Below are 20,153 nucleotides of genomic sequence, written 5' to 3'. Positions count from 1 at the left end.
GGGGTACCTCAGCTCCTGGGGCCACCTTTCTCCCCCAGAAGCCTCCACAGAATGAGGCCAACAGGAAAGGAGGGCCAAGAGATGGAGAGACCAGACTGCTCATTTCATCTGAGCCCTAGTCCGGTTTCTGCCACCAGCCGTGGGAAGAGCTCAGAGGGATACTGCCCTTTACAGGTGTAATCCATCTGGTCCTCCCCAGGGATGGAGAAAGTCCCATTTTGGAGAAGGGAAAATATAAGGTTCAAAGAGAAGTCACTTGGGCCAAGGTTGCAGAGCTAAGGGGAAGTAAACCCTTGGAACCTGGGGTAATTCTCCACAGGCCACAGTGCAAGAACATTCTGCAATTTGGGAACCTTGTGCCCCACGGATTCGCCCTTTTCCAGCTCCAAGTTCTCTGGGGATAGCCTGTCATCACTGGCCGCGTGTCCCTTCCTGGTCTCCCCGAGCTCCCTCCTTCCCCCACCCCCCCAATACACACACACACAGAGGTTTGGCTGCGAGAGCGTCTGGAGTTTAATCTCACGCTGCGGTGGCCAGGAAGGAGGGTTCTGCCGCTGCTGCCGCCTCATCCACCCGGATTCTCCACGTTGCCAGCGGCGCGCCCGGGTCCCGGCCGCTGATTCACAGTGGGGGCGGCAGGGGCAACTAGGGCGGCTCTCGGGAGGCCAGGTAGGCGGCCAGGGTCACCAAGGCGGCCGCATATGTGCACACACCCAGCCCGACGGCGAGGACCCCCAGCAGGAAGGCGCGGCGGGAGGCAGCCCCTGCCCCCTGGACATCCCCCTTGGCCCAAGCCTTGTTGGTCTGTGGAGGCGTTGGGCAGCGGTGACTCAGGCATCCCCTCTTCCCACCCTGCTGCCCGCAGCCCCAGACCCTTGCCCTGGACCCGCCCCCACCGGCACGCCCACAGGCTCATTCAGAGATTCCAAAAACAGGGAGCAGCCACTGTGGGCCAGGCACAGGGGTGCCCAGGTGTCTAATAAAAATAGACCTCTGTCACTTGGTGCCACCGTTCGAACTCATCTGAACCTCACGATGACCCAGAGGTAGGGATTATTCCCGTTTTACAGGTGAGGAAAATGAGGCCCAGGAAGTTAAGTGGTTTGCCCAAAAGTCTTAACAGAGTGTGTCAGGCCTAGGAATTTGAGCCCAGGTTCCTAACCACCGCTCTGGGCTTCCACTCTGAAACACTTGTTTGACCTTTCCATGTTCCTATGCAGGTCCTTCTCTCCACTTTTGCCCCCCACCAACGCATAGCACTTCTGTTTTGTTCTGAATACACTTTCCCCTTAGATCCAGCCCTACACACAGACTGACCTTCTGGGCCAGGCAGAAGGCTGCGATGCCCACAGGCCAGAAACAGCAGAGCATGGAGAAGACAGCCAGCCCGAGGTGGTCGTGGGGTAGAAGCGGGGAGAGAAGGCTGCCCCTGTCCCAGTCAGAGTCACTGTCGCTGGATGATGGGTCCTGTGGGTAGGAAAGGGCCTGAGTGGGTTTCTCCACCCACCTTCCCTGCCCCACCACTCTGCTCCCCGTTACCCCCAAAGACCAATACCAGGGCCTCCCCAGAAACACCAAAAAGAAGAAAACATTCCAGGAGATAGGCTCTTAACTTTCTACAGCCTCGGTCCCCTTGAGAGGAAGCTGTATATCCTCTCTCCAGAGAAGAACACCCATCCACACCCAAAGTTTTATGTTCAATTTCAAAGACTTCACAGGTCCCATCATGGTAGTACAATTTCAGAGTTATGAGTGGAGGCAGATGGGGTGCCTGGGTGGCTCAGTGGGTTGAGCCTCTGCCTTCACCTCAGGTCATGATCTCTGGTTCCTGGGATCAAGTCCCACATCGGGCTCTCTGCTCGGCAAGGGGCCTGCTTCCCCCTCTCTTTCTGCCTGCCTCTCTGCCTACTTGTGATATCTCTCTCTCTCTCTCTCTCTCTGTCAAATAAATGAATAAAATCTTAAAAAAAAAAAAAAGTGGAGGCAGACACCAACAGGGACAGGAACTGGCAAAAAGTTGGAGTCCAAGAGAGAGGGCTCTGGGGGCCTACATTACTAGGAAAAACCTACCAGCTCAAAACTAATTCTAGATTTTAAAAAAATTTTTTTAATCTTGCATTAGACAGCTCATAAGATTTTAAGCAATTCTTATAAGGCCCAAACTGCAATTAAAATCCAAGTTAGCAGAGAGGTCAAACAAACAGAAAAGGCCTCTTTTGCCCTGAAGCCAACTGCCAATCCCAGAAAAATAACTTCTCAACCCAACCGTGAACTAGAAGAAAAGTGATCTCTAACTACTGGTAGTGCCCACAGGCAACTGGCAAGCAAACGAACTCCTCTCGGAGAAAGGTACGTACCTTCAGTCTAGGCCTCACAACAATTTTTCCTAAAAATAGCTTTTCAACTGTGATGACCAGCATACAGTCCAAAGATAACCCGGCACACAAGAAACCCTAAAAGGCCAGAAATAATAAGGCCCTCCCTCCAAATCTTCAAAGAATGGAATTATCAGACACAGAACGATGTCAGAGTGACCCTAACTGTCTCGCTGTGGCAGACGGTGTTTCCAAAAATGGCCACGACCATCTCTCATCCCACATGCCCCTCTCACAGTGTGACTGATATACTCTTGCCACCAAGGGGTGAGGTCTGTGTCCCCTCTCCCTGAGTCTGGGCAGGCTGTGACTCACTCATAATTGGTAGAATGTGGTGGAAGTAATGCCACATGACTTCCGAGCATAAGTCAGAAAAGGTGAGGCAGTTTCTGCCTCGCCAAAGCACTCGTGCTGGAGGCTGGAGGGACAGAAGGACGCGGACCAGGCTGCAGCTGCCATGTTGTGAGGAGGCCCAAACCAGCCCGTGAGGGGAGCCTCAGGCAGAAGCCCCAAGACTACATTAAGAGAAAGACACCCACCCAGCCCCCAGCTCCTTTAGCCCCGGACTGTTCCAGCTTCAGCCACCGGCTGACCAAAACCTCATGAAAGACCCTGAGGCAGAACCGCCCAACCCAGGCCCTCCCAAATTCCTGCCCCGTGGAAACCATGAGCCATAATGATTGTTGCTGTTTTAAGCAACTGAGTTTTGGGGTGATTTTTTATGCAGGAATAGTAACCGGAAAACCACGTGTAAGAAATAAAAGACGAGTGGGGGGAGTTTGGCCGCCTCAGTCCGTGGAGCGTGCAACTCTTGATCTCGGGGTCGTGAGTTCGAGCCCCACGCTGGGTGTAGAGATTACTTAGAATCTTTTTAAAAAATAAATACATTAAAAAAAAAAATAAAATAAATAAATAAATAAATACATAAGTATGACAAACTTCACAGTGTATGCAAGGAACAAGAAATTATACAAGTTAACACAATAACTTGGAAGGAAAAAAAAAGGAGCAACACAGAGAGAGGTGGAAAGACAGAGAACAGAGGAGCCAGAAATCAGAGGGAAGACAGAAAGCCAAACGTGCGGGAAGAAAGATGAGTGACAAATCTGGAGAGAACAGAGTGAAGAAACCAGGGGAGGCACAGAACAGGCAAAACCACCACTGGACATCTAGGAAGTCCCCACACAGTTGGGAAGTGAGACTCCAGGCTGAAGGTAGATACCCCAGCCTCCAACCGACCTGGGGTTCACTAAAGCCCCGTTCACTCACCTCCAGCCCCTTCCCCCAGATCCCACTAAGGCCTGTTGCTCCTACCTCCAAGTCAGGGGTTCCCAGCTCCCCAAGACCAGCGCTCACAGAAGGAAGAGGTGGCGGTAGGAAGTGCCAACCCCCCAGGGACTCCGCAAAGGCTGTCTCTCGAAAGGGAGGCCCCAGCTGAGGTTCCCCAGGCTTCTGGATGGGGGGCCCACAGCCCACACCCGCCAGCAGAGGCTGTTGGAGCTCTCGAAGACTGGGGCTGTCCATGGCTGGGGAGAGGCTCCCGGACGGGTTTCCTGGAGGTAGAGGAAAGAAAAAAGACGTGTTCTAAAAGTCTCACCATCTTTCCCCTGACTCCTGACTCTAGAGAGATTGCTGGCAGAGGCTAGTTAGTTCACTGACCCTCAGACTCGTTTGCCAGAGACTAAAACTGAGGCCCACAGAATAAAAGAGGGCCAAGCTGTGAAGAGAGTTCGCAGGGTCCAGACATTCAATTCTGGGATTCTGTCTCCTGAGGCAAAACCACATACCTGTAGCGCACTTATTCCAAACCACACCTTGCACACTTACTTGCCCCATGTACTACACATCCCCTGTGTCAAGTCTGCACCCTGAATACCCACGTCCACGGCTGCACACACTCAACCAGGCAAGCCCAACCCCCACCTCCAGGCACTCATTTCCCAAAGGGCTCCTTGCACACTTGCCATGAACAACATCAGCTCCCATTAAATACCCTTCTCGAGCCCCAACCTTCTTACACACTCATTCTGAATGACTTCTTGCACACCCCGAATCCCCCCAGCATCAGATCCCCTATTTGCACACATAAGAACAGGCTTCCCACGAATCCACTCCAGACACTCCCTTGTTCCCATCACTTACTTCCCTTGCACACCTGCCCCAAACACCCGGTCTACGCATCCCTCCCCTTCCCCACCCACATCCACCCCGGTACACAACTGCCTGCACCCCCACCAGCTCCCCTACGCCTCCTGCTTTACCAGAACCCACCTCTGCACCATTCCCCCATAACAGCCCCAACCCACCACACTCACACATGCTCAACCACAAAGAATGTTGCCACCCCACGATCCCCCCCTTCCCGTGGGGCCTCCCAAGCCTCCCGCCCTCATTCCAAACGTGGCTGGAGCCGATCTCCTCACCAAGGGTTTGCCTCCGCATCCCCAACACTAGGAGCCAGTGGAGGGGCCGTGCCGCCCACCTGTGCCCCTCACTCACCGCCCACCTGTGCCCCTCACTCACCGCCCACGGCCATATGTCGGGACTTCCTGGGCCCCTGCACCGACACCCGCCCCGACCCTGCGGCCCGCAGGTGACACGGAACTCAGCTCCCCGGGACCCCGGGCTTGGGGGCGCGGGGTCCGCTTTTCCGCTGAGCTCCCCTCTCCACGCCCCAGGCCCGCAGCGCGCGGGGGCGGGGATGGGGGCGGGGCGGCGGGCTCCCGGCTCCGCCCTCCGCCGCGGCCGGGGAGGGGGCCTTGAAGGCCGACGTCAGTGCCCAGCGCTGAAACCCTGCTACCCCAGGTGTGCGGGAGCCAGTGTGGGGCTCCGAGGACGGCGGACCCTGGCCGTCCCCCCACCCCAGCTCAGGCCCAAGAGCAACGGGGCGGAAGAGGGGGCGCCCCCGATTCTCCAGGGCCTTCCTGGCTCGGCCCCGCCTCCACACCCGCCACTCTGCTTGCCCAATACTAATAACAGCAACGGCGGCTAACTGGGTGCAGTGGTCTGGGCGCTGTGCATGGGCACGCACACGATTCCTCAGCACTGCCGAAGAGGCCCCGTCATGCACTGTCCTGTGTGGCTCGCAGCGGGGGAACGGGCGCAGAGAGGCCGGGGACTTGCCGGGGCGCACGCCGCGGGTTCACTGAGCGCGGACTAAGCCCGGACCCCTGGCCGCTGCCTGAGACGCTCTAAAGTCACCATCGCATCGATTCTTCTCGGTAGCTCTCTTTCTGTCTCTGTTTCACAGTTAAAGTGAGGTTCAGAGGCGTGTGCTCGCTTGCCCGAGGTAAACGACTGGTGCTAAGACCGGCAGATTGCCCCCCAGGGCTGCATTCGTTGCTGGCTCGAGGGAAGGGGAGGAGGCAGGAGCGGGAGGGGGGGGCGGGGGCAGAAGGTGGGGTGGGAACTTCCGAGGCGGAGGAGGGAGTGGACCGGGGATAGGGTTATGTGCTGGGTACAGGTGGTACGAGCTGCGGTCATCAGTCAGTGTTTGGATCACACAGGCCCTCCCTCTGGATAATGGCATCACCTCTCTGAACCCTCTTTCATCTGTCAAATGGGCGCCACACTCCCTGCCTCTTGGATGTAGATGTGATCACATACACAGAGCAATAACCAATGTTCCACATTCCCTGAAGCCTGGCAAGGCAGGCGCCTGAAATATATTTGATGATGTTTGTGAATATCATTATTCACTGCTGGCTGCATCAGTCTGATTAGGGACCCTCCTCACCCTCTCGCTCAGGGAGCCCACCAGGCTTGCACAGGCTTCTCCCTCCCAGAGGCCCTCCATCTCACCCATCCCAGTCAGCCAAACTGGAGGATTCCCCTCCTGATGTGGGGCTGGCCAGAGTTCCCTTGCTCCGGGGCTCCAGGGCTCCAGGGCTCCGTGCCAAGAGTCCAGACGCTGGAGTTGGCACGGGCCCCACTCCTGGGGAGAGCAGATGGTGTCTGCAAGTGCACTTGGCTCAGCCAGGGTTTCTGGCAGACGACAGGCGGGGAGACCCACCGGAGGGCAGACGAGAGGGACCTGGAGCCAGGTTGCTTTATCTGGGAGAGATAACCTGTCACTAGCTCCTTAACTTGGCTCTGGTTCTTTTTTTCATACAGCTTATCACTACAAAACATATTCCATATTTCTGTCGTTGGTAGTGTGAATCCTCTCCCCCATCAGTATCAGCTTCAGGAGGGCTGGGATTTGATCTGATCGCCTTTGTTCGCTGCTGTGCCTCAGGGCCTAGAACAGTGCCTGGCACAAAGTCGCCCTTCAATACATATTTGTAGGAAATGGGGGCGGGGGAGCGTGAATTCCCACCAGCCTGTTTTCCACCAAATCTTGGAGCACTCTCTACTATCACTTGGCATATCCTACGGCCCAGAAATTCCACTCCAACCAGACGTGAATGTATGTCCACCACAAAGCAGATTTCCTGCGATGGATGGGGTAAATAAGTTGTAGCATCTTCACACCAAGGAAACTACGCAGCAAAGAAAAGGAAAGATCTACAGCCTCGTGCAACAGCGTGGATGAGGCACACAACTGAAATGCTGAGCAAAAGATGGGAGACACAAAACAATACTTAAATGGTGTGATTTCATTTATATAAAATTCAAAAGCGGGCAAAATTAAGCCGTGTTGGTAGAGGCCCAGTGAGTAGTTACCCTCGGGCCTTGGGGGCACTCTGGGGAAAGGTCATGTTCTTCTCTTGAGTTCACTTGTGACTATCAGGTGTGTTCAGTTTCGGGAATTTAATCCCATTGATCACTTATGATTTATGTCCTTTTCTGTATCGAGATTATACTTCAGAACACCTTAAAAAACAAACAAACAAACAAAAAAAAAAACAAGCAAAGAGTTGGCTCTCTACAGACTGACCTGGGGAACTTTCTAAGATGTATCACTGAGGGGAAAAAAGCAAGATCTAAAACAATACCTACAGTTGCTATGGAAAACAGTATGGCAGTTCCTCCGAAAATTAGAAACAGAGTTACCATATGAGCCAGCAGTTCTACTTCTGGGTACTTACCCTGAAGAACTGAAAGCAGGGTCTTGAAGAGGTCCATGTTCATAGCAACATTGTTCACCATAGCCAGAAAGATGGAAGCAATCCTGGGGTTCATCAGCAGGTGTCTGGATGAAGAAAATGGGGTATCTATTTATAATTCAGCCTTAAAAAGGAGGAAGAAGGGGCGCCTGGGTGGCTTAGTAGGTTAAAGCCTCTGCTTTCGGCTCAAGTCATGATCCCAGGGTCCTAGGATCAAGCCCCGCATCGGACTCTCTGCTCGGCAGGAGTCTGCTTCCTGTGCTCGCTCTTTCTCTCTCTCTTGCTGCCTGCCTCTCTGCCTACTTGTGATCTCTCTCTCTGTCAAATAAATAAATAAAATCTTTGGGGGAAAAAAAAAGGAGGAAGAAAATTCAGGGGTGCCCGGCCAGCTCAGTCAGTAAAGTGAGCGACTCTTGATCTCAGGGTTGTGAGTTCAAGCCCCATGGTGGGCATGGAAACTCCTTTAAAAAAATTAATTAAATAGGGGTGTCTGGGTGGCTCAGTGGGTTAAGCCTATTAATTAAAACAAAAAAGGAGAAAATTGTGATGCATGCGATAATATGGACTACCTTGAGGACATTATAAAAGGACAGCTGAACCATTCTACCCCTGAAAGGCATCCAGACAGTTGTAGGAATAGAGACAGAAAGCAGAATGGCCGTTGCCAGGACTGGAAAGATGGGGGTGGGGTGTTGGTTTTTGTTTATAGCTTGTGTGTTTGTTTGTTTGTCTATATTTTATTTATTTATATTTTTAAAAGATTTTATTTATTTATTTGACAGAGAGAGATCACAAGTAGGCAGAGAGGCAGGCAGAGAGAGAACAAGGAGGAAGCAGGCTCCCCACTGAGCAGAGAGCCTGATGCGGGGCTCAATCCCAGGACTCTGGGATCATGACCCGAGCTGAAGGCAGAGGCTTTAACCCACTGAGTCACCCAGGCGCCCCTATTTATTTTTAAGTAAGCCCAACGTGGGGCTTCAAGGCATGATGTTGAGATCCAGAGTCACAAGCTCCACTGAGACAGCCAGGCACCCCTGTCTGTTTTTAGTTTAATGTTTGTTTGTTTGTTTGTTTTTTAAGTATAGTTGACACACAGTGTTACATTAGTTTCAGGTATTAACATAGTGACCCAAGTGCCCTAAACTTTATGCTATGCTCACTACAGGTGTCACTACCATCTGTCACCCTACACGTGCCATTACAATATCACCGACCATACTCCCTATTCTGCACGTTCCATCTCTGACTCCTTCATGCTACAGCTGAAAGCCTCCTCCTCCCACTTCCCTTCACACAGCTTGCCCATCCCCTCTCCCCTTCCCTCTAGCAACCATCAGAAAGCATCATCTTGGGATGTTGTTTTTTATTTTTATTTATTTGTTTATTTATCTTTAGACAGGGAGAGAGGGAGCAGCAGTGGGGGGTGGGAGGGGCAGAGGAAGAGGGAGACAGAAAATCTAGTGTGGAGCCCATGCCCCTGAGATCGTTACCTGAGCTGAAACCAGGAGTCGGTTGCTTAACTGTCTGAGCCACCCGGGGGGCCCCAGGGACATTTTTCTTTTATGGGTACAGAGTTTCAGTTTTGCAAGATGAAAAGAGTTCTAGAGATTGGTTGCACATTTATGTGAATGGACTTAATGTCACTGATCTGTACACTTAAAAATGGCTGAAACATAACACCTATGTTATATATCTTTTACCACAGTTCTTTTAAAATTTAAAAATACCGGGGCGCCTGGGTGGCTCAGTGGGTTAAGGCCTCTGCCTTCAGCTCGGGTCATGGTCTCGGGGTCCTGGGATCGAGCCCCGCATCGGGCTCTCTGCTCAGTGGAGAGCCTGCTTCCTCCTCTCTCTCTGCCTGCCTCTCTGCCTACTTGTGATCTCTGTCTGTCAAATAAATAAATAAAATCTTTAAAAAAAATTTAAAAATACCAAGTAGTTAAATATTCAGTTTGCTTCTTGAAAAAAATATGTAAAATATCCTTGTAAAAAAAAAAAAGAGATGTGAAATATTCCATTTCAGTAACACCACCACCAACAATGAAACCCAACAATAATAGCAAGCAGGGGGCACCTGGGGGACTCAGTGGGTTAAGCCTCTGCCTTCGGCTCAGGTCATGATCTCAGGGTCCTGGGATCAAGCCCTGCAACAGGTTCTCTGCTCAGTGGGGAGCCTGTTTCCCCCTCTCTCTTTCTGCCTGCCTCTCTGCCTACTTGTGATCTCTCTCTGTCAAATAAATAAATAAAATCTTAAAAAAAAAAAACCAAACATTGGGACACCTGGGGGGGCTCTGTCGGTTAAGCATCTGCCTTCAGCTCAGGTCATGATCCCAGGGCTCCGGGATGGAGTCCCACATTCGGCTCTCTGCTCAGCAGGGAGCCTGCTTTCTCCTCTCTCTGCCTGCCTCTCTGCCTACTTGTGATCTCTCTCTGTCAAATAAATAAATTAAATCTTTTTTTTTAAGATTTTATTTATTTGACAGACAGAGATCACAAGCAGGCAGCGAGGCAGGCAGAGAGAGAGAGAGAGGAGGAAGCAGGGTCCCCGCTGAGCAAAGAGCCTGATGCGAGACTCGATCCCAGGACCCTGAGATCGTGACCTGAGCCGAAGGCAGAGGCTTAACCCACTGAGCCACTCAGGTGCCCCAATAAAATCTTTTTTTTTTAAAAAAAGGGTTAAAAAATCATTCTTCCTATTTGCCAGGCACCGTCCTAGATTTATTACATATATGTATCAGTGATCTATTACACCATAACAAGTCATTCCCCAAAACCTTGTTGCTTAAAACAAACATTACCATCCGACATAGTTTCTGCTGGTCAAGGATCTGGCAGCTGCTTGGCTGGGTGGTTCTGGCCCCAGGTGTCTCATGCTGGCCAGAGCAGCAGTCATCTGAAGATCTGACGGGTTGGAAGATCTGCTTCCAACATGGATCTTTCGCCTGGCGCTGGGTGTTGGCAGGAGGCCTCAGTTCTTCCCCATCTGGGTCTCTCCACTGGCTGCTTTTCGGCTGTCACAACATAGCTGCTGACCTCCCTCCCAGGGAGCCACCCAGGAGAAAAAGCAAGAAGGAGGCTTCAAAGCCTTTTATGACCTAGTCCTGGAAGTCACACAGCAACCCCTATGCCATATTCTATTGGCCAGAATCAAGTTTTTAAGTGCAGCCTGTAATCAAGGGCGAAAGGAATTCCCTTCCATGTATTGAAAGAAGGCATATCAGGGGCCCCTGGCCGGCTCAGTCAGAAGAGCACCAGATTCCTTTTTTTTTTTTTTTTTTAAGATTTTACTTATTTATTTGACAGAGAGAGAGACAACACAAGCCCGGGTTTGTGGGAGAGAGAGAAGCAGGCTTCCTGCTCAGCAGGGAGCCCGATGCGGGGCTCGATTCCAGGACCCTGGGATCATGACCTGAGCCAAAGGCAGAGGCTTAACGCACTGAGCCACCCAGGCGCCCCCTGGAGCATGAGATTCTTGATCTTAGGACTGAGTTCAGGCCCCACCTCGGGTGTGGAGATTAAAGAAATAAAAACTAAAATAATAATAATGAGTAATTTAAAAATAATAATAATAAAAGGCATATCAAAGAACCTGTGGACAGGGGTGCCTGGTGGGCTCAGTCGGAAGGGCATGCCACTCTTTTTTTTTTTTATTTGACAGAGAGATCACAAGCAGGCAGAGAGGCAGGCCGGGGGTGGGGTACAGGCTCCCCGCTGAGCAGAGAGCCGGATTCGGGGCTCTATCCCAGGCCCCCGGGATCTGGACCTGAACTGAAGGCAGAGGCTTTAACCCACTGAGCCACCCAGGCACCTCAAGGGCATGCCACTCTTGATCTCCAGGTCATGAGTCCGAGCCCCACAGCTGGGCATAGCACTTACTTAAAAAGAAAGAAAGGAAGGAAGGAAGAAAGAAAAAAGTCTGTGGGCATAGTCTGAAACAGCTTGGATGATATTAAATCATCCAGTCCTGACAACAGTCCAACAAGGTGGGTCCTATCATTCGTCCTCACGTTATGGAAAAGAAAACCAAGGTGCAAAGAGGTTATTGGTCACACAAAAGGGGCCGAGCCAAGGCTTGAATCCTGGTAGTTGACCTGGGAACCATTTTTGTAATCACTAATATCAATCAGTAGGGAGAAAACCAATTAAAGAGAAAATATTTAAGAAGGAGCACTGTGGTGGGGGGGGGGCGGGGGTGTTGCCTGGGTGGCAAGTAGGTTAAGCCTCCGGCTCTTGGGTCTGACTCATGACTCAGGTCATGATCTCAGGGTCCTCTGGCTCCTCACTCAGCACGGAATTGGCCTGGAATTCTCTCTCTCTCCCCCTCTCTCTCAAACAAATAAATCTTTTTAAAAAAATGAAGGAGCATTGACTTGACCGTTTAGATGTAGTACGTGACGGAGTCTTGGATGACACCCATGCGCAACCTCCATATTCCTTTAAATACTGAAAGACATGCATTCAAGAAAGGAAGGACAGCAGAGAGGTTAAGAACATATGGTTTAGGGACAACAGAGTGGCCCAGTCGGTTAAGCATCTGCCTTCAGCTCCAGTCATGATCTCAGGGTACTGGGATTGAGTTCCACAATGGGCATCTTGTTCAATGGGGAACCTGCTTCTCCCCGGGCCAGCTGCTCCCCCTACTTGTGCTCTCGTCTCTCTTTCGCTGACAGATAAATAAAATCTTTTAAAAAAAATTATACAAGGGGGTGCCTGGGTGGCTCAGTAGGTTAAGCCTCTGCCTTCAGCTCAGGTCATGATCTCAGGGTCCTGGGATGGAACCCAGTATCAGGCTCTCTGCTCAGCGGGGAGCCTGCTTTCCACCCTCCCACCACCACCCCCACTTGTGATCTCTGTCTGTCAAATAAATAAAATCTTAAAAAAAAAAAAAAAAAAGAAAAGTACACAAGGTTTAGGGATAGAGTTAGACAGAACTATAGTTAATCTGGTTTAAGGTAAATGATTTTGCCCTAATTTCTTCATCTTAAAGAAAGCTGATAATATTAACCACTCTGCGGGATGTCTGAGGATTAAACAAAATCATGAAAAAACGATCAGCTTACAGGGTCTGGCACAAAAAAATACTCGCTAAATGGTAGCTTAAAAAAAGATCTCTTAGTGAAAAGTAATCCTATTGAATTATTTATATAAATACTATCCTATTAAAATGTCCCCTCCTTGTAATTTTGAACATTTTTTCCCTACTTTGCTAAAAAATAGGAAAATGTGGAAAATACAGACTAGGGTTCAAGTGGTTTTAGAAGGTGGGGAAGGTGCAGTGTTCAAGAAATCACAGGCAGCGCCTGAGTCAGTCGCTACTTGCACCCATCACACAGATGCATTAACTGAGACCTGGAGCCGTACAGGGTCACAGGACAAGTTACTGGCAGGGCCAGCCTTCAACAACCAGATTTTCTGCAGATAAAGGGGCCTCAGTTCCTCATTTCTCTTACCCCTTCCCCCACGCTCCCCCTTTGCTCAGAATCAGTACTAATAGTGAACTGGGAGGTATGGAGAAGGAAGTTGCATTTATCATCACTTGAGGAGCCACGGGAAACCGAAAAAAGGAAGGAAACCCCCCTCCCAAACTCGAGTCTCTCTCAAGAAGGAAGGATTTTTTCTCATGATAAGACCTCGGGATGCACGCAATGACCATAGGGAGCTTCCCCCTCGGTCCTGGCTCAAATCTCTGATTTGTGGTCCCGGCTGGAAGAGAGTTTCAGGAGGCTCGCAGCGTGGAGGGCTCCGCTTATTTTGTAAGAAAGGCGTCCCCGAGAAACAGTTGGCGCGCAAACTTCTTCAGCCACACTCAAGATGGCAGCTGCCCGACCACGCCCCAAATGGCGGAACCACGAGTCGGGCTGGGAAAGACGCTTTTCCCAAAATGGAGAGGGGAGAGAAAACGTCCATCACATATTGGCCCCGCCCCCGCCCGCCGCTAGGGCCAATTAGCGGATGGCAGGGCGGGTGCCAGACTAGGAGAGGAGGCTGCTGTTTCCTCAGCAACAACCTGGGAGCTCGAAGGCCGGCGCAGCCTCGGAAGGGTCCGCGCCTCGGGTCTCCCGCTGCCAGGAAGATCCTGGGAGAAGCGCGAGTCGAGCCTAGGAAGTCGGCGTCCGTGGAGACAGGGACAGGTCAGGCCCATGAACTGCAATCCCCGCCGCCTCTTCGCCCCACCTAACCGTTAGGTGCTCTGAGGTAGGAGTAACGCATGCGCGGGCTTAAAGGCGGGGCTAAAGCCGCCCTGGACTGAAGACGCATGCGCTTCTTGCCACTCGGCGGTGGGACGCGAAGAGGCGGGGCTTTATGCTTGTGGGTGGGGCCACGGACACTTGGGGCGGGGTTTTCCTCCGCGCTGAGCAGAAGGAAGACGTTTTAGTGTCGTGTGCTTAGTCGCCAGCTCCTCACCCAGCTCTCACCCCACCCCACTCATTTTTCCGGGGCTCTCCTGGGGAGGCGGTCAGGATCGCGGTTAAGACTGCAACCTCAGTAGTTTGACGAAACTAGCTGGGAATGCTAGTACTGCCCCTTGACTTGGTAGGCCTCAGTTTCCCCATTTGTCAAGTTGGAGGTAACAGTACACTGACTTCCTAGGGCTGTGATTACATTTTTCCCTTAGGGCCATGGCTGAGGTGCACGTGATCGGGCAGATCATGGGGGCCACCGGTTTCTCGGAAAGTAGCCTCTTCTGCAAGTGGGGCGTCCACACAGGTATTCCGGGGCCTGGTTCATTCCCCCATCCATACCCCCAGACCAGAGTTTCTACCCTCCTTCCTTCACCCCCTGGCCTAGTTCCTGATCCTCATCTTCCATTGGCTCCCGGGACTCCCAGCCATGGCCACACTCTGACAATGTGAATCAGGCATTGTTCTTCCCATCCCATCTCTCTGAGGACTCTGGCTCCTCTCTGAACACACAGCCCCCGAAGATATGGGGTTAGACACCCCCACACACACACACACACTCCCAATTCTCAAAACACTAACCAGCCTAACCCCACTGAACTTAGTGGTGCCCCGGGTCCCTCCCCTATCTTCATTCTTTGCTTTATGGAGTTCTGACTCTGAAATGGGTTTCCATCCCAGATTTACAGAGGAGAGGCCACCCTCTGTTTTAATTTTAATTTTTAATTCTCTATGAGAATGGAGGAACCCATTCCGATCAGTCATCCATGTTCATCCACACAGGACTAGGAGGGACTGCGGAGACCCCAATTTTCATGTCTCCCCACCAGAGGCAGCATAGCAACCAGTGTAACGGGTAGGGCCATAGGCCACCAGCTCTGGGCTCAAATACTAACTTCCTCACCTAGTGATTGATGGGTTTTGGACTTGACCTTTGTGTTTCCTTGTCTAAAAATGAAGCTAACAGCAACTAAGAGGCAGCAGAGTGTTGAGGTTAAGAGCAGACTGCCTGTGTTCAAAACCGCATATTAATTATGTGGCCTCTGGCCCTCGTCTTTGCCTTGATTTCCCTGTCTGTACAATGGGAATAATAACAGTGCTTGGTTCATGGGCTTGTCTTGAGGACTAAATGAGTATCAACAGCACTGAGAAGAGGGCCTGGTGCAATAAGTGTTTGCTTGGCTTGTAGGAACTAGATGGGGTTCGTAGTAAAGCCTTGCGTGTGCTGTCCCACAGAGAGGAAACGCTCACAAAATGAGTGGCTTTTGCCATTGTCATCTCTGGAGGTCCTGGGTCCTTTGCGATATCAATGGAGGGTAGGATGGTGGCTGAGATCTCTGGGGAAGGGGGAGGGAGGTCTGATAAGAGGCAGGCTCTAGTCAGACTTAGTTTCCAATCTGGACCCTACCACTCACCTGCTCTGAGACCCTGGCCGGGTGCTGTCCCCTCTTGGAGTCTCATTTTTCCTCATCTGTAAAGTGGGAATATTTGTCTTTCAGAGGGGGTGCTGACAAATCTTACGTGAAGAGCCTGACTCAGGGCCTGGTACTTTCCTCACCTGGCCCAGGAGGGAGCAATAACTAACATGATTGTTAGTAGTTCAGGGGCCCCTTGGTAGGGGGACAGTTATTCCAGCAGAGAGCTCAGGAGCAGCCAGATCAAGGGCTTGGGCCCTGTAGTCAGCACAGTTTGAGTCCAGCGCCACCATGGGACAGTAGTCAGCCATGTTCCTGCTGTGCCCAGCATGGGCAACTGTGCTTGGCACACAGCAGGTGTTCAGTAAATGTTAATAGAATAAATGGCCAAGTGACTTCCCTTCTCAGAGTCCGTTTCTTTACCTGTAAAATGGGGATTATATTAGCACCCACCTCCTATGAGCACTTATTTGTCCAGCAAACATTTATTGAGCACCTTTTGTGGACTGAGATCAGAGTTTGAGGTCCTGGGGACTCAGCAGTGTGCAAGAGGCGTGGTCTCCCGGGGCTCCCAAATAGAGGGACAGAAATTTTTTAAAAAGCAGGTAAGGAAATGAGCACAGGGATCACTGACAGTGGTCACTACTGGAAGAAAGGAGAGATGACATGCCAGGGACTAGCGTTCGGATAAGAGGATGAGGGAGCACCCATCTGTGAGAGGCAGCACACTTGAGCTCATCCCTGAAGGATGAGAAAAAACCAGGCACGGGCACATCCAGGAGCAGAGCTTTCTGGGCAGAGGCCAAAGCGAGTGCAAAGGCTCTGAGGAGGGGAATAGACATCATGCCAGTGAGGCTCAAGGGTGGTGAGGGATGGGGAGAGTGGTAGGAGGTGAGTTGAGGACTGGGGCACAGGCCAGGCCATGCAGGGCCTTGTAGGCTCCTGAAGGGAGTCTAAAGTTGGGGGGTGGGTGGTAAAAGTCCCAGAGGGCAGATTAAATGAATTCATGGCTAAGCCAGGAGCACAGCATCTGGCTTTCTGTCACTATTATTATCAGCCCCGTCTATTGCTATTATTATGTACCTTTCACCATGTGCTTGAGCTCTTGAAGGACACCCTCGGCCCCATCTTAGTCCTTGGAAGAGGCCTAACATGGGCTGAGAAGAGCCACAAAATGCTATCCAGCACTTAACCAGCACTCCCTGTCCCAAGGGCTTTCTGTATATTGGCTCGTTCAATCTTTTCACAAGAGGAATGTGTTTTTATGCACCCATTTTACGGAAGGGGAGACCAAGGCAGAGACAGGTAACTCGCCCGAGGTTGCACAGGCGGGACAAAGTAGTACCAGGATCTGAACCCAGACATTTGGCTCTTGAGTCCACACTTTGTAACCCCTGACCCCCCCCCCCCACAACTGCCAGGGAGAGCCAGGGTCCTCCAGCCCCAGTGGCCTCCCCTTCCTGATGTCTGCTTCCCACCCCTCCCTGCAGGGGCGGCATGGAAGCTCCTGTCAGGTGTGCGGGAGGGCCAAACGCAGGTGGACACCCCCCAAGTAGGGGACATGGCCTACTGGTCCCACCCCATCGACCTGCACTTCGCCACCAAAGGCCTCCAAGGTGGGTTCCCAGCATGAGCCCTGGAGCAGACTGAGGGGAGGGGGACTAGCAGCACCCAAAGCTGCTGCACTTGGGCACACCAAGCCCCATCCCTGTTCCCTACGCCCTTTGGGTCCCTTTCCTGGCCAAACCTGGCCCCGGAGAGGCTGAGCTGGGGCCTCTGCAGGCTGGCTCTGGAGTATGTAGGACTAGGCCAGAGGCCAGGGCTGCAGGGGGAGGGGGGAAGGTGGGAAGGTGGGGACCAGGGAGAGAAGGGAGGTGGCTTTCAAAGAGACAAACAGGAGTCTTCAATCAGGAGGAGGCTGGGTGGGGGCTGTGAGGGAGAGAGGCAGGGCCTGCAGCCCTTCTGTTCTGCAGTCTCTGCTCAGCTGCTCGCAGGGGAAATGAGTATGCGGGGGAGGAAGGGTATCAGAAAACCTTTTCTTGTGGAAAATTTAGATCACTGGAGAGGAGTGGATTCTAGGAAATAGCCCAGGTAAACATGACATGTATTTCAACAATATAAATAATATTGACCAAGTGTCTGCCCTGTGCCCCGCCTGTGTTGGGTGATGACGGGGAAATGTTGGTGATTGAGACAGCACACCACCCCTCCCCAGCCCTGTCCTCACGGGGTTCACCATCTCCTTGGGAGAGACAGAGCTGTCCCCGGACAGGGCAGCCCAGAGTGGGCAGATCTGGGATTGGGGGGGGGGATCCTAGAGGGTAGGGGAGCCCCAGAGGAGATGCCTGACTGCCAGGGAGTTCAGGGAGAGCTTCCTGGAAGAGGGGATGTTTGAACTTTGCCATGAAGGGCTAGTAGGAGCTGATAAGGTGGAGGGGTGGAAGCGGGTTCTAGGCAGAGAGCTGTGTGTGTGAAAGGCCCAAAGGGGAGAGTGAGCCGGGGGCATTTGGAGGATCAGGGGTAAACAGGAGGAGGGCCAGGGGTGAGGGAGACAGGCCATAGAGCTGAGGCCATGTCCTGAAGGCACCAGGGAGCCACAACACGTGACTCACGAGTCAGATCTCAATTTTAAAAGATCCTTCTGGCTGTCTGTGGGGGACGGACTGGAGTATGAGACAGGCAGCCTGTCCTCCAGCTCTACAGACCCCACATCCTCTAGTGTGGGCCCCATTCTTGCCTCCTCTTTCCTCAACCCCCATTCTGCCCATCGGGAAATCCCTTTGGTTTTACCTTTGAAGTGTATCCTAAATCCCCCCACTTCTCTCCCTGGGCCCCCTAGTCTTCCCAGCCTCACCTCTTACCTCTCTCTTGGACAGTGATAGCCACCTCTTCTCTGTGCTCCCACCCTGCCCCCAGAGTGGGTCTCTCTATGAACACCCAAGTTGGGTCCCATTCCTTCTCTATGCAGAACCCTCTATGGTCCCCATCTTACTGAGGGTAAAAGCCAAAGCCTTATCGTGGATCCTTAAGGCCCTGCTCAATCTGCTGTGCCCCCGCCTCTCCCACTCCCTCTCTCAGTCTGCTCCAGCCACGCTGCCCCCATCAAGCGGCTCCCACCTCAGGGCCTTTGCACTGGCTATTCCCTCTCCTGGGGCGTTCTTCCCTAGATATCCGTCTACATGGCCCACTCCCTTCCCTCCTTTAGGCATTCGCCCACATGTCACCTTCTCAGTGAAGCTTCCCTTGCTCACCCCTTTCTAAAACTGCATCCCTACCCCCACCATACCCAGCTTTATTTTTCTCCAGAGCGGTGATCACCATCTGACATACCCTATAATTTGCTTATTTACTACATTCGTTGTCTAGGATGTCAGGAATTTTTGTCTGCTCCGTTCACCACTGTGTCCCCAGCTTCCAGAATAGGGCCTAGCCCAGAGGGGCACAGAAAGGAGGGTGAAACGGGGCCAGATCTCCAAGGGCTTTGCCTACCAGGTTGAGGAGCTGAACCTCATGTTCTAAGGACATTGAGAAACCTAGGGAAGTGGGAGAACGATGCTTCCAACCCCCAGATGGAAGGTGTAAGAAGGCTGGTCCTGGGCCCAGAGCGCACAGAGTGGGACATGGTGAAGGAAGAGGGAGGTGTCCAGGACTAGGCCCAAAGTGCTCACCTGGGGACTGCGCTGCCCTGATTGGGGGACACAGAAGAGGAGGCTACAGAGAGGGATGTCAGCTGAGGCCCAATTCAGAATGTTGAGGTTGGACTTAAGCTGAGGGCACTGGGGAGCCACAGAAGGGTTTTTAGCAGGGGAAGAACAGATTCAGAAGGACCCCTTTGGCTGCCTTGTGAATGGGCTCCTAGAGAGAAGGCTGGTGCAGACAGCCAGTGGGGAGGGGGCCGGGCCTGTGGAGATCAAGGAGGTGGGGACCAGGGCCGGGGAGACCGAGCTATACCATCTACACCATCGCTCCTTTCCTCCCCCCCCACACCATCCTGCAGGCTGGCCCCGGCTCCATCTCCAGGTGTGGTCGCAGGACAGCTTCGGCCGCTGTCAGCTTGCGGGCTATGGCTTTTGCCACGTGCCCAGCAGTCCAGGCACCCACCAGCTGGACTGCCCCACATGGCGGCCCCTGGGCAGCTGGCGGGAGCAGCTGGCGCGGGCCTTCGTGGGTGGCGGCCCTCAGCTGCTGCACGGGGACGCCATCTACAGCGGGGCTGACCGCTACCGCCTGCACACAGCGGCGGGTGGCATCGTGCGCCTGGAGCTGGGACTGCTGCTGCGCCACTTCGACCGCTACGGCGTGGAGTGCTGATGGTGCCTCCAAGGACAGGCGGGTACCCACACCCCTGCTGACCTGCCCAGGGCCGGGATGGCCCAGTGCCCAGAAGCGCGGGCTCTGGACACTGTCGGATCTGACCCCAGCCAACAGTTGGCATGGCTTCTGTCCTGGCGAGCACCTCGGGCCCCATGGCTGCCCCTTCAGGTCCAGTTTCCCCATCTGTAAAAGGCGGGCAGTAAGTGTGTGGGGTCGCAGGGTGCTGGGTGAAGAAAGACTGCTTTGCCCATGGAAGTGCTCAATAAAGGAGAGCAGTTCTTACAGGTGTGGATGCTTTCCTGACTTCCTTCTTCGGTCAGATGTCCTGTGCTCTATCCTCCCACTGACACCCTCCTTCAGGCCCTCACCACCTGACACACCCACTTCCCCCATCCTCTGCCTCAGCCTCTGCCCCCTCCCCACTCTGGGTGCCCCTCTCCTTGGGGCTTCTCCCTCTTGTGCCCCTCTCCCCACTGGGACCCCATCTTCTGGCTGGCCCTCTTCCTCAGCCTCCCACTCTCTGTCCGCTGGGGTCCCCGACCTCTGATCCCCCCGACCCAGTGTCCCCAACCTCTGAGTGAGCGCCCCCCCCCCCCCGCC

At 52.9% G+C, this 20,153-nt stretch overlaps 2 protein-coding genes across 3 annotated transcripts; one reads left to right on the top strand and one right to left on the bottom strand.

Annotated features, from left to right (window-relative positions):
* Nucleotides 1-492: 492 nt before the first annotated feature.
* TMEM91 (transmembrane protein 91) lies at nucleotides 493-5,059 on the bottom strand. The gene is made up of 4 exons (XM_080828062.1): nucleotides 4,899-5,059; nucleotides 3,690-3,928; nucleotides 1,318-1,467; nucleotides 493-804 (listed from the first exon to the last, which is right to left on the bottom strand). The coding sequence occupies exons 1-4, from the start codon at nucleotides 4,909-4,911 to the stop codon at nucleotides 646-648; spliced, it is 561 nt and encodes a 186-aa protein (XP_080684188.1). The 5' UTR covers nucleotides 4,912-5,059; the 3' UTR covers nucleotides 493-645.
* An 8,306-nt stretch (nucleotides 5,060-13,365) lies between these two features.
* B9D2 (B9 domain containing 2) lies at nucleotides 13,366-19,841 on the top strand. Of its 2 annotated transcripts, none has more exons than XM_080827704.1 (4): nucleotides 13,366-13,554; nucleotides 14,040-14,131; nucleotides 16,730-16,855; nucleotides 19,237-19,841. In XM_080827704.1, the coding sequence occupies exons 2-4, from the start codon at nucleotides 14,044-14,046 to the stop codon at nucleotides 19,548-19,550; spliced, it is 528 nt and encodes a 175-aa protein (XP_080683830.1). In that variant the 5' UTR covers nucleotides 13,366-13,554; nucleotides 14,040-14,043; the 3' UTR covers nucleotides 19,551-19,841. The 2 variants fall into 2 exon arrangements, with proteins under 2 accessions (XP_080683830.1, XP_080683829.1); XM_080827703.1 differs by having other exon boundaries at nucleotides 13,393-13,618.
* Nucleotides 19,842-20,153: the final 312 nt, after the last annotated feature.

The sequence above is a fragment of the Martes martes genome, assembly GCF_963455335.1.
Source record: "Martes martes genome assembly, chromosome: 17".
In the NCBI taxonomy this organism is placed as follows: domain Eukaryota; kingdom Metazoa; phylum Chordata; class Mammalia; order Carnivora; family Mustelidae; genus Martes; species Martes martes.
This window is presented reverse-complemented; position numbering and strand designations above follow the sequence as displayed.

Coding starts and splice junctions, on each gene's coding strand:
- TMEM91 (XM_080828062.1), bottom strand. Junction 1,468..3,689: donor TGGGAACCCCTGACTTGGAG/GTAGGAGCAACA, acceptor TCCTACCCACAG/GACCCATCATCCAGCGACAG. Junction 805..1,317: donor CCTTCTGCCTGGCCCAGAAG/GTCAGTCTGTGT, acceptor ACGCCTCCACAG/ACCAACAAGGCTTGGGCCAA.
- B9D2 (XM_080827704.1), top strand. CDS start 14,044: ATGGCTGAGGTGCACGTGATCGGGCAGATCATGGGGGCCACCGGTTTC. Junction 14,132..16,729: donor CAAGTGGGGCGTCCACACAG/GTATTCCGGGGC, acceptor CCCTCCCTGCAG/GGGCGGCATGGAAGCTCCTG. Junction 16,856..19,236: donor CGCCACCAAAGGCCTCCAAG/GTGGGTTCCCAG, acceptor ACCATCCTGCAG/GCTGGCCCCGGCTCCATCTC.